The sequence below is a fragment of the Myodes glareolus genome, chromosome 3 (genome assembly GCF_982192425.1).
Source record: "Myodes glareolus chromosome 3, mMyoGla1.1, whole genome shotgun sequence".
Classification (NCBI taxonomy): Eukaryota; Metazoa; Chordata; class Mammalia; order Rodentia; family Cricetidae; genus Myodes; species Myodes glareolus.
Window position 1 is genome coordinate 81,980,295 of NC_142028.1, and position 13,353 is coordinate 81,993,647.

General features: G+C 36.1%; 1 protein-coding gene across 3 annotated transcripts in view; it reads right to left on the reverse strand.

The window, feature by feature from the left end:
* Positions 1-13,353, reverse strand: part of Faf1 (Fas associated factor 1) — a 303,421-nt gene that overhangs the window by 226,835 nt on the left and 63,233 nt on the right. For all 3 annotated transcript variants that reach the window (XM_085686415.2, XM_087904746.1, XM_085686413.2), the window contains exon 4: positions 4,770-4,972. In XM_085686415.2, the coding sequence (XP_085542541.1) occupies positions 4,770-4,972 (203 nt within the window). The remainder of the gene's footprint in view (positions 1-4,769; positions 4,973-13,353) is intronic.

Here is a 13,353-nt window from a genome sequence, read left to right on the forward strand (position 1 = left end):
TTGGCTAGTAGCCAGGCAGGAAGTATAGGCGGGGTGACCAGGCAGGAAGTAGAGGTGGGGCAACGAGAATTCTGGGAAGAAGGAAACAGATTCTGCCGTTGTGACCCAGCCTCAGAGGAAGTAAAATGTGACTGCCTCACCAAAAAAGGTACTGAGCCACGTGGCTAACATAGACAAGAATAATGGGCTAATACAAGTTATAAGAGTTAATAAGAAGCCTGAGCTAATGGGCCAATCAGTTTATAGTTAATGTAGACCTCTGTGTGATTTCTTTGGGACTTAACGACTGTGGGAATGGGGCAGGACAGAAACCTCAGACAACACCCTTCCCTGTTTTTTATAATCCCTAAATAATTCTGTTATAATTCTCACTATTCTGCTCTCTTTTTCTATGTAATCAACTTTGTGAGAACATGTGATCTTTATCTTTCTGTACTTTACTAAATATAACATCCTGTGTTTGCATCCACTCTGTTCTCCATGACGCCAAGTAGTGTTCCTTACACACTTATACCATAGCTGCCTATGTGTCTGTTGGAAAGATGACTGAGGTGTTTGTATTTGGGGAATATTACAAATAAAGATTCTATGAACTTCTACCTGTAAGTTATTTGTATGTCTATGTTTTCATCTCTTTAATAAATACCTAGAAATAGAACTATTTAGTCATACAGCAAGAACATGTTTTAAGTTATAAGACTACCAAATTACTTGAGAAATGTTTTGTCATTTTGCATTCTTGTCAGCAATGTATAAGTCTTCCATTCTGTGCATTCTCTGCGGTCGTTGGTATTCAGTTTATATTTTACCCATCCTGATTTGTACATAAATATATCTCACTATGCTTTAGTTTATATTTCCCCCAATGACTAATGGCTTTGAACATATTGCCACATTATTATACCCTACTTAACAAAGGATTTCCTTGATTCCTTGCTTATGTAATTATGTATGTTTACTCATTTAAAGGGGAAACTCTGTAATGGAAGAAAATAAGCAAATATTAGCAAAAGAAAAGGCATTGAAGAATATAAGAAAATAAAGATATTAGGGAAAATGTCTACTCTTCTGCTTGTTGTCTTGCTTGAAAGATAACAAATGTTAACATGATAGGTAAAATTCTTGAAAGAACAATGTTAAATAAAGTAAAATTTAAAGACTTCTAACAAAACATCAAACTGTTAACAGTGGGGAGTAAAAATGAGGAAAGAGAAGACACATTTCTTCATATATTTCCCTATTTAAAATAAACACAGTATTTTAAAATGTGAATCTAAATAGAAAAAAATATCACATCTGAGCAAAAACCCAAAAACGTTGAAAACATTACACTGAAAGATGTATATACATACTACTCACTGTAGCATCTCTCACGGTAGCAAATGAATGAAAGTAACCTAAATGCCAACCAGCAGATGAATGGGTATTGTTAATGTGGTATATGTATGTTTGTAACAGAACAATACTCATCCTGAAGAACTAAATCCTGTCATTTATAACTAAAAAATGAATACAGAAGATATATATGCTAAATATAAAGTAAGCAAGTCACAAAATGACAACGATGCATAATCTTGCTTTGTGTAAAATCTAAGAATGAAAACACAAAGAAATAGACAGCAGAATGGTCTATATTACTACTATAGGAGAAAATTAAGGTTGAGGAGAGAGTCAGAATAAGGAAAGGGGAATTGACAATCAAGGAGCAAAGGTTCAACCAAGTGAGAAAGTGGTTCCAAATAATCTATTGCACATTAAGGTGAACATAGTTAATAATGTATTTCACATTTCAAAATTGTTTTTAAAAGTGAATTAAATTTTCAATATAAATTTCAAGTCTAACAAATTGATGATAGGAACATGAGATTGATGCTAATTAACCTGATTTTCTCATTCTACAATGTATATATGAACAGAAATGTCCCATTATACCTCGTACACAGATATTAAATGTCAGTAAGAGCATGAAGCTAGGTTAAAGATATATTTCAATTATATAAATAAACACTATGCATATTAAGATTACAGTTTAATTTATATTCAGTGTGCTGCTAACTCAGGTTCCAAAATGACTCTGTATGTTGTACAGAATACACAACAGCTGACACAGAGTTCACAACTTGAATATAGATCAACATACAAAACTCACTGTCTATACTCCTCAAAAGTAAAATCTGTAACTGTATGCTCTATACACTCTACAGCCATGTAACCCTCCCTCACAAAATGTCTGTGAGGCAAATAAGACAACCATGCTTTCCTTTTCGTGATTACCAGTAACAACAATGTCCTTTTCCTCCCAAAACTCCACTTGGAGCGTATTGCTCACAAAACATGTCGCAGCTCTGGAGCTGCATTTGGCAAAAAGCATTTGCCAAAGGTTGCCTCACTAATCTAACTCAGGGGTCAAGATAAAAAGTGAAGTTCACAGATTAAACCAAAATAAATAATTTGTTTTAGAAGTATTTATTATTAAAAGTGGGTGGGCAGGAGAAACAAATGATTCAAATGATAATAGATCTATTATTTTCAAATATATTCCATAAATATAACTAAGGCCATGTTGAATGGAACAAGTTTGTTCACAGCACTGACAGAACAAACTTTATTAAACAAATAACTGGCATAAAATCTTTGCTATATCCTGGAAACACAATAATATATTAAAACACCTGTCCTCAAGATGATCACATTATTTTACACAAGAAGTTCTTTATAAAAGGATGAGTCCTTTAACATAACTTTAAATTATTTAAGATTAGAAAAGAAAACCAGAAGTTTTAGGTATGAAACTGAAGAAATAAATGGGACAGGAAAGCCATTAACCAACAAAGGAGCTACCACTAGGTGTCACTCTGGTATAACTTTCTTAACTGGCTCGGCCTTACTTTTATAGCTTGGTCCATTTACCTGGTAATAATGCCAAAAAATAAAATACATAAAACATAAAAAAAAAATAAAAGTATTATCTTATTGAGCATCTCTTTTCTATAGAAAATTAACATTTATTCAATTCCTGAAAACAGTAAGATAGTCTATAACAATTATATTGCAGGTCACAAAAATTAGTGCTTCTTTTCCAATGCCCTATTATGGGTAAGCTAATCTATATGAACACACACACCTACACTCTTTTTATGAAGCCTATCGTTTCCTCAATAGGTATGACTGTGTCATACTCTGAATGAAGAAAGGAATTTTAAAATAAGACCTTGTCTTCCAAAATTAAGAAGTTAACATTTAGAAGGGAATCTTAAATACAAAGAATTGCTCTTTAAGATCCGTTTTTTACAGCATTCAGATCACTACATCCATGGATGCTAGAGCTGCATCACAGAAAGAAATTTCACACGAGATCCTGAAGCCTAAGTAGGAACTTTCCAGGAAAGCGAAACAAATACAATGTGAGGGACAGGACGTAACTTGAAAATACAACAAGAGATTTGTGATTTAGAAAATGCATACCAGTCTGAATATGGAAAATATAAGAGAGGAAAGAATAACATATGTAACATTGAGAAATTATTTTAGTTACACATGAAAGAAACCAATTCCTGAACTGTACAAAGGAGATGAAAAGAGAGAATCAAACACTAAGTGACAGAATTTGTAGAATTTAACAAATCAAATGCAGTGAAAGAAAAACAAGTCCCAAATACTATTTACTAGTACGCCTGCTTATTTGTGCCCAAGTAGACAAAAAGAAGGCTCACACATGATTCCTGACTGGCATCTAATTCATTATGAGAGGAAAACTGCGACACAGCACAAATATAAGCAGGCTGTGAAGAGACGCATGAGTAACACATGTCACAGAGGAACAATGTTTGGCTTACAATGCAGTTCAAGTGAGTTGTAGTAGGTGAATGTACAATAATAATTAAGGAAATTAGAGATCAAGAACTAAAAGAGAAAGCAGAGGGTACATAGGAAGAGCTGGAGAAAAGGTTTAAAAAAATGCCATAGGCAAAGTACTCATGTATGAAATTCTCTACAATATAACTTTCTTAATTAAGAAAATATTACCAAGAAGCAGAAGTTCTAAGGGATAATTTAGTTAACAAGGGCCCCATTTCCGTGAAAGAGATAATTATTACAGTGCTTAACAAAGAAATTCCATTCCTTTTGCCTTTTCTGCCTTCTGTCATGTAAGGTCATGGTACTCATCACCTCCAAGGAACACATCAAGTTCCATCCTAAAAGCAGACAGAGGCATCACTAAACTATGACCCACCAGTGCCTTAATCGTAAGACTTCTTAGCAGAAATATAAGAAATTAATTTTAATTTCTCCATAAAATTTGGTCATATTTATGCAATTGTAGCAGCACAAAGCAAACACTACATTAAAAAAAATGAGTATGCTTTAGTTGCAGGGTTGGTATATAACGTGCTCAATAATTACAGTATTTTTTAAGCTCCTAGGTGTTTAGTTTACAACAATCCTAAAAGAGTATATTTATAGAACTGTGAATGTAGCTTGGCAGTCAAGTTCTTGTCAAGTATGTACAGTGCCTTAGAATGATGCTTTGTATTGACAAAAGCACACAACAACGAAACTGTATTAAAACTGTATATCAAGAATTATTCTTCAACTTACCTTAAGCTCACCACATTATATATTCATATTAGAGGACAATAACCTGTATGAGAAAGTATCCAATTCAGTGTGCTTTGTTCCCTTCTTGTTGATAGTCAACTCAAAGGAAAAGAACAATGTATGCCTAGCAAACCATTCAATTATGAAGGCTTTATGGAGATAATTCTTACCAACAGTACAGCTGTCTTCAAGTACCACATCAACATTTCTGTCTCTGTACTCAACTCTGAAGTCCAGCATTCGAGGCTGCCTTTCTACAATCTGCCTGGATGGTATTACAGGGCGGAACGCTGAAGAGGAGGGGGTTGGAGCTGGAGCAGGGTGACTTGCTGGATCAAATGTGGGTCCTGGCATGGTTTCACCTCCAAAGTCACTAAAATGTTGATAGAAAAGAAAAAGTATCACTACTTCATTATACAATATCATCAAGGTTCTTCTCTACTGGCTTGCAGGCTCTATCAATTCTCTTTCTTCTACTAAATCTTTAACAATGGCCACGAGTCACATGATTTTCTTTCCCATCCTTATCTGTCTATTCTAACTACTACTATTATATCATTTACACTTGGATGTATGTGGCCATGTGAGCAAAACATCATTTTTAAATGAGAATTAAAATGTTCTTAGGCTGGTGAGATGGCTCAGTTGGTAGAAGCTCCTGATATCAAATCTGATGAACTGCTTCATCCCAAGAACATATGGTGGAAGGAGAGAACTAACTCTTCCAAGTTGTCCTTTGGCCTACACACGCACGCATGCACGCACACACACATGCACACAATTTTCAAAACTTTAGGTGTATTTTCCAGTCATGCTCAATAAATCATTATTTGGCCTGCTACTTCTATTTAAAAAAAAAAACCTGCTTTAAAACTTTTTTAAAATTTAATTCTCTTTCATCTCTTAGTTTATAAAGATGGATTTTGTTAAGAAAATAGAAGCCAAAGAAACTTTTCTTAATACTAAATCCCCAATCTAACTCACATGTGTGTTTGCTCTCATTCCCCTTATAAAATAGAGGGGACATCTTTCTCCCTATTGTGTAAAATCTACTCAGTTTTACCCTAGAGAGTACCACCCCCATTTCCTTTATAATATCTTTGTCACTCAGTACACAATTTTAATTTGTTCAAACTTTGTTTTCTTAATAAAAGCTGACTAGGGTGTTGAATTGGATGGCTAGCTCCAGAAGAGCTAATGAAATGGCTGTAAGACAGTTCCTTCTGACGCTGATGGAGAATACAGAGGAAAACAACAGCCCCAGTTTTTAGTGTCCAGCTGAAGGCATGAAAGTACAAAGTTCTGAATATGGTCCTTTATAGAGTTTATTATTTCTTCTAATAACAGGTAAGACCTTGCTGAAAATGAGTTCAATTAATGTTGGAACCTACAGAATTATTGTGGAAGCTGAAAATGCATACTTTCTAAGTCTCTTGTGAAAATTAAGGTACTATTTCAGAAGGATTGAGAACCCAAAAAGTAGAATAAAGATACCTGAGACTCATAAAAGAATCTTAAACCCTGAAATCTGAGTCTCTTTTATGCTCATACTCATGACTAAGAAAGCTAAATAACTTCTTTTTTATTAATTTATTTATTCTATTCTATTTGTGTATCTTGATCCTGTTTATTTCCCATCCCTTCACATCTGCCCTCTGCCCCTGCCACCCCTCCCAAGTAAATAAAATTCAAGAGAAAAAAATGAAAATAAAATGAGAAAATTTTAAAGGAAATACATTAAACATCTCATCATAGATTACTAGAAATGGGTTAATTTTAGATATAAGAGTTAGCTAGAAATATGTATAAACTATTGACCAAACAATAATTGTAATTAACATAGTTTCTATGTGATTATTTGTGTCTAGTTGACAGGGAAATGAAGGAGCAGTCTCCACCTACAAAATGGTGTACCAATGTGGGGTGGCCATATAACATAAAAACTGAGACAAGCCAGGAGGTGGTAGCACACCCTTTAATCCCAGCATTTGTGAGACAGAGGCAGGCAGATCTCTGTGAGTTCAAGGCCAGTCTGGTCTACGAGAGCTAGTTCCAGGATAAGCTCCAAAGCTACAGAGAAACACTATCTCAAAAAACCAAAACCAAAACAAACAAGCAAAACAAAACAAAACAAAAAAACAAACAAAACCCAGAGAGTTTGGGAAGAAATTCTAGACATACACACACACACACACACACACACACACACACACACACAGAGAGAGAGAGAGAGAGAGAGAGAGAGAGAGAGAGAGAGAGAGAGAGAGAGAGTGTTAAGGGTGACTTCATGGTAGCAGTATTTTCTCAGGTGGGCTCTGTTTGCTAAAAGCAAGCAGAAGCACGATTCCTTTAAGAGAAGGCTTCCTGACTCAGTGGTAGCAGCAAAAACTGCACAGCTGCACAGCTTCTTTAAGAAGGCTTCCTGGTTCATGATAGTTCCATGAACAGTTCTGGCTCTTTCAGGAAGCCAATATTTGAATGGGGTTTGTGAGCAGTGTGCTGCAAATACTTGGTGGCAGCATGGGCCAACTGCTTCCCAGAGCTGAGATGTGAGCACAGCTCCCACCCGGCAGTGGCAGAGCTGGCAGTAAAGGTACCTCCATCATATTGAAAGGCGAAAAGAGGAAGAGCCAGCATCCAGGGTCACTATGATCAAGTTGCTTACCATTTTAAAAGTGTTCCTGATCAGAAAATGATTACAGCTACGCAATAAAGTCAGAGTCAGACAGAACTAAACCTCTAAATGGGTCATAGTGTGTTTTAAAATGTGCATGGGCTTAAGAGGGAGAAGAAAAATAGTACAGACATTTATAAAAATAGTTTTAAAGAATAAAACAAAGTCTTTAAAGAAACAAAATATATTAAAGGAGGTAAGAGAAATAAGCCATGTAAAAATAGAAAATACACAGAGTCTGAATTATATATATCATTGTGTTTCCTCTGAATTTTTTGACTGTGAATGACCTACGTACGGAGAGATTATTTCATTGTTATCTTGACTTCAAAATTTGGGTCTAAGGATATGTTGCTTTGGAAAAGAGGTTCTGCTTTTGTTTCCACAGAGAACAGAAAGCTGTGAATTACTAACCAGCTAATATTGTCTGATCAAACAAGACTCCCTGAAGCAATGGCTCAGGTGGTCCAAAATCCATGACAGCTTCAGAACTGCTGGCTGAGATGGACCTACCACACGAAATACCCCATGAAAGACCTGATTAACAGCACCTTCAAGCACCAGGAAGTAGTGTAGAGAACAACACCCAAATTCCCTAAATGACTGTTTATAAATGTTTGTTTACATTTAAAGGGGGATATGCCATAGAAGTGAACACTTTGCATTGATATGGATCTTGGTTTGTTGATACAAATTTAAGATCAATTTTGTTATATGTATATTTCTGTTCTTAATTAAGGTATTGTGTTTGTGCAGCTCATTTTAAAATGTAATGTATAATCAAAATATACAGGTTAGTAGTCATCTATAATAGTCAAGCTTGTAGTCATGTTAGTTAGGTTTTCTAGATTACAGAGATATATTTCAGATGGATAGGTAATCTTCAAACCCTTCAAAGATTTACAGAATATGGCATTTAAAATATTTTAAGAACTTAGGACCTTTTATGACAATGAGATACATCTGCTCCTGGCAGCACCAATCTACTATGAGGATGATGGGCAGTGAAGAGGCTCCTTATAGAGTTTGTTATCTATTTGGGTGAGAAACTGCTCTTGCCTGGACTACTTGATGGTATGCTGAATGAACTGGATATGCAGGACCCACAGAAAAATGGCTGCCTGCTAAATTTGCCTAAATGTGATACAGTCCTTCAGGGTTCCTGCTTCATGAAAGAGTCTGCCAGACATTCTGTAGGATACAGAAGAAAATAACTAACAAACTGCCAATAGAAATCAAATAGTCTTTCCAATTTCCTGCTTCATGGAAAAGTCTGCCAGATACTATGGGCCTGTAGGCTGAAGATGGATGCCCCAATGTAACAGAAAACCTTTGGGCTGTCCAGGCAGCTAGAGATCTCTGTCAATTCTAGAGTTTTAGAAGTTGTTTACAATGCACTTACTGTTAACTTAGGTAATATATCCTTCTGGGGTCTTTGATGTAGTTGAAGAATAATTAGTTATAATTATAGTTTTCCTTAGTTATGATAAATGATGAAAATCCTTTTGGGGAAGCTGGGCAGTGGTGGTGTACATCTTTAATCTCAGCACTCAGGAGGCAGAGGCAGGTGGATCTCTGTGAGTTCAAGGCCAGCCTGGTCTATAAGAACTAGTTTCAGGATAGGCACCAAATCTACAGAGAAACCTTGTCTCGAAAAACAAAAAGATCCTACTGGGGGTCTTTGATAGAGCTGAAGAATAGATAGTTATAATTATAGTTTTCCTTAGTTAAAATAAAAGATAAAGTAGATACAAATATTGTAATTGTAATTCTTGCTTGATATCTGTTTTGTTATATGTGATTTTACTATGTTAAAGTTAAAACCTTCCTTTTTATTTAGAAAGAAAAGGGGAGATAATGTGGGATTCCCCTCTGTATGTTATGAATATGTTTTATTACCACTGGTTATTAAAGAAACTATTTCAGCCAATGGCTTAGTAAAGCCAGATGGGAAATCCAAACAGAGATATAGAAAGAAAGTAGGCAGAGTAAGAGAGACGCCATGTAGCTGCCAAAGGAGAAAATATGTCAGCCACCAGTCAGAACCTCACCGATAGGTCAGTCTCGTGGTGATTTAAGATTAATAGAAATAGGTTAGAGTTAGCTAGAAATATGCCTAAGCTATTGGCCAAAGAGTGCTGTAATTAATATAGTTTCTGTGCGATTATTCACATTTGAGTGGCCGGGAAACAAGTAAGCAGTCTCCACCTACAGAAGGGTAAGAAGGCGTGAGCACAGCAAAAGTTGAACCTGAATAGAAGAGACTAATATTGAGGCCACAATACACAAGAATCTTATAACTGATTAGTAATGGGTAACATCTGTCTTCAATGAAAAAGACTCTTTGGAATATAAATTGTCTTCTCTGGACATCAATGATACTTCCAGTATCACCATTCATACGTTTATCAAACACAGTATCTTCTATGGTTTCTCACACATAGTGTGTCTGAGGAACTCATTTCCACAGTAAAAGAATTGCAGCAATGGGCTCATGTATGGATGTGATTGTCCTCTCTGAGTTAGCTTAAAAGAACAGTGACTTTCTAAATACTCACTTGATAGGGGTTACAAAATATGACCTCTAAACGAAAAGCTCCTGCTTAAAGAATATGGCATATTCTTTACACTAGTGACAAAAATATATTTATCAAACTACCAGAAAATGTGTTGTAGGAACTGAGCAGTGGTAGTAGATCCTTTGTCTATGCCCAGTAATATGACATTTTTGGTTTGTTTGTTTGTGTGCAATATAGACTATGATGAATCAGAGACTGTAGATCTCAGAGGTATATAATGTTTTCACAACACTTCTGAATCAGAAATTTAGAATATTAGTTGGTATTGAACCCCCAGCAATAGAGAGGTATTAGCTAGAGTTCATCATTATTACCAATCCTGATTATCAAGGGAAAAATCTTGGGGTTATTATGACACAGTTGACTCCGTTTGTAAGCTAAAAGACTTTGCGGACTATGTCCAGTAAGTTACTGGAAAATTGCAATTAATAAAAAACAGATTCATTACGGATACTGATTTTTCAAAAAAGTTTGTGGTGTTCTACAAGGTAAACAAATTTTAACGGCTAGTGACGTTGACTAAAGACAAGGAACATAGACTGATAGGAAAGAAAAAATAATAACATCAACAACAGTTTTATGACCATTAACAGAAACCAGGGCTTAGTAGCCCATGCACACACATTTCTTTCAGTCTGAACATTAATGCTATCTCAATCAGAACCTACCAGCAGCAAGAATACCAACAATAGTATTGACTTTATTTTAGTATCATTCACTAATGACAGTTGAGTGTGTGTTCTAAATTTTTTAAATTGTGTGTGCATGTCAGTGTGTAGGTTAGTTTATCACTGCTGTGATAAAATACCCTGACAAGCACAATTAAGGGAGAAAGGCCTTAGTTTAGCCCAGAGGTCCAAGCTGCAGGCTATCACAGCAAGGAAGTCCAGGCAGCAGAGCCTGGGGGAACTAGTCCTATCACACCCATAGTCCAGAACAGGGAGCACGTGTTCCTGTGCTCAGCTCACCTTCTCTGCTCTTACACAACTCAGAATCCTCCTCCAAAGAAAAGCACTGACCACTTTTAGATTGGATCTTCTCAAATCATTTAGCATAATCAACTTTCTACAGAAATTCTCAGAAGCTAACCTCAGGGGAGATAGTCAAATGTATACCAGAGGCTTGCTTTCCAGGTGTCAGGTCAGCATAGAATATTAACCATCACAGCGTGCCTGTGTTTCTGTAGACACACATGCCAAAGTGCCAGGGTGGAAGTCAGAAGACACTCTGTGGAATCAATTCTCTTCCCCACCTTTAGGTGGGTTCCTGGTCATCTCCCCAGCTTCCTTGTGCTTCTTTTCACTCACACTATTTTTCATTTTATCTGTTTTGTCTTAGTATCTACGGTTTGCTCTTTAAATCTCCTCCTCATCTTCATAATTAATTCCCTACATGAAACTCCTTCAATTTTACATGGCTGAAATCCCGCACCCAGTATTTTGGTTATTGATCCTTAACAAACATGTCTCTAATTTTTATTTTTTATTTTTAAAATGACCAACATATCATTGACTTCCTCCACTATACTTTTCTTTTTTGGGTTCTTTTAGTTTTGGGAATTTTGTTTGGTTGGTTGAGTTGGTGGCTTGGTTGTTTTTTTTTTTTTTTTTGAGATCACTATACTTTTCTAATCAAAAATTATTTAAGAAACAAAAAACAAAGGCACTGGAAAAAAATGGAAGTGTGAGTAAAACCTAAAACTTAAAAAAAAAAGACAATATTGGACAATGAGGAAGAAGGAGAATGGGGGAAAGACCTATGAATCATGGAAGAATAAAAAGCTAATATTTTTTCTAGTTTCAATTCCATCATAGTTTTGTTTTTTAAGGCTGATAGGCAAATTCGGCTGTCTGTGTATTCAAAAAGCAAGAACCTTCTTCCCTCACAAAAGAATAGGATAGGCTTTTGAAGAAGGAAATGTGAAAGCAGGGTTTTCTTTTTTAACATCATTGATCAACAGCACAACAGGAATTAGACAGGACCAGTCGCTGAGTATGTTTATCACACTGATCTATTTAGAGAAAGGTTTCCTTTTTAATGTGTTCTTGGGGGTGAGGTTATGTAACCTGAAAATTTCCCCCTCATCCTATTGCTTACAACTATATCAATTATTGTATTATAGTATTTTACATCCTAAGTATGTAAAATATAGTTATATATGCATACTAAGTATGTAAAATATAGCTATATATAAAATAAAATGTGGTTAAAAAACAAAGAACTATTGAGATCCTTCATGTTCTAGCTCAGGTTCTCAGCATCCAGCCAAGACACTATGGCCAGGCAAGGGAACTAGAACTAAAGATCTGAGGGTGAAAATGAACTCTCCACTACATACTTTTCCACATCAGTTTCTTTATTGTTCTGCCATCCTTCAAAGGTTCTAATTTAAATATTCATGCAAACAAAATCAGCAATTCTCTAGCAATAGCAAGGATACTAGGCATGCATTTTTCAGGGCAATGAAAACAGATAAGGAATAATAAAAAGGGCACCTGTATCTTATCAGCTTAGGCAGAATAATTTGTGCATATCTAAAGAGGGGGAAAGGGTCTATAGAGGAAGGAGCTATGATCTCTAACAGGGGAAAAGGGGCAATTGTGTGTTAAATTACATTTGTGTGGTTAGTTAAGTTAGGAGCTTGTAATCGGATAAATGTAGAAAGGGGGAAGAAAATGAGGCAGTGTTGTGCACTTTCTAAACACTTTCTTCCACTTCCACAGTGGCTAGGAATACAGCTTTGTGGTAACTATGACAACCAAAGTGAGCAATGGAAGAAAACTGGGTGGTATTTGATCCCTATTAGCATTTTCACCAAATGTAGCTGCTTACGGGACCTCTCAGCCCTAGAGATTACATCTAAAGTGGCTAGAGCAAATGTAAAAGCTATGTCTATGTAGTGTAAAATCCTGAGGCTGATATGTCCAGCCTCAGACTAAGCAGCAGGGTGCTTGTCTCCACTGATGCCCAAATTAGAAGGAATTCTTTTCTCTGGGGCTGGTTAGCTTTTTTCCTGTTATCTCTAAGGGTAAAGGCACAAACAGTTACTTTCCTAGACTAAGATCTAGTATCAATAAAACCAAGATGAAGGTAAGTACAGAATATTAATAGCTTGTTAGGATGGAGCAGGGGCCAGTTGAGGTTTCACACACCTAAATCGGGTGTTAGAGAAATTAGGGTACCCAGTTCTCCGTATCATGAGGGCAGACAAGCTGTATCCTCCTTCTCAGTACCTGTTCTTTGAGGCTCCAAATGTGATCCATTTGCAAGGTTCCTCTCCTGGCTGGAAGTCCTGCCATAAAGGATAATTGTGGGGAGCTAGTTCTAAGTTTGTATCAGAGAATGACCATAGATTTGACTATGAGAACCACAGTTTCTAGACTGTGAATACTTCCATCCCAGGGCCCCACAGTGTGAGCAAAGGTCATACATTATACAGGTACATGAAGGACTTATATCCAATAATTGATTAATACACTGCTGGGGGTTTGGGGAACAAAT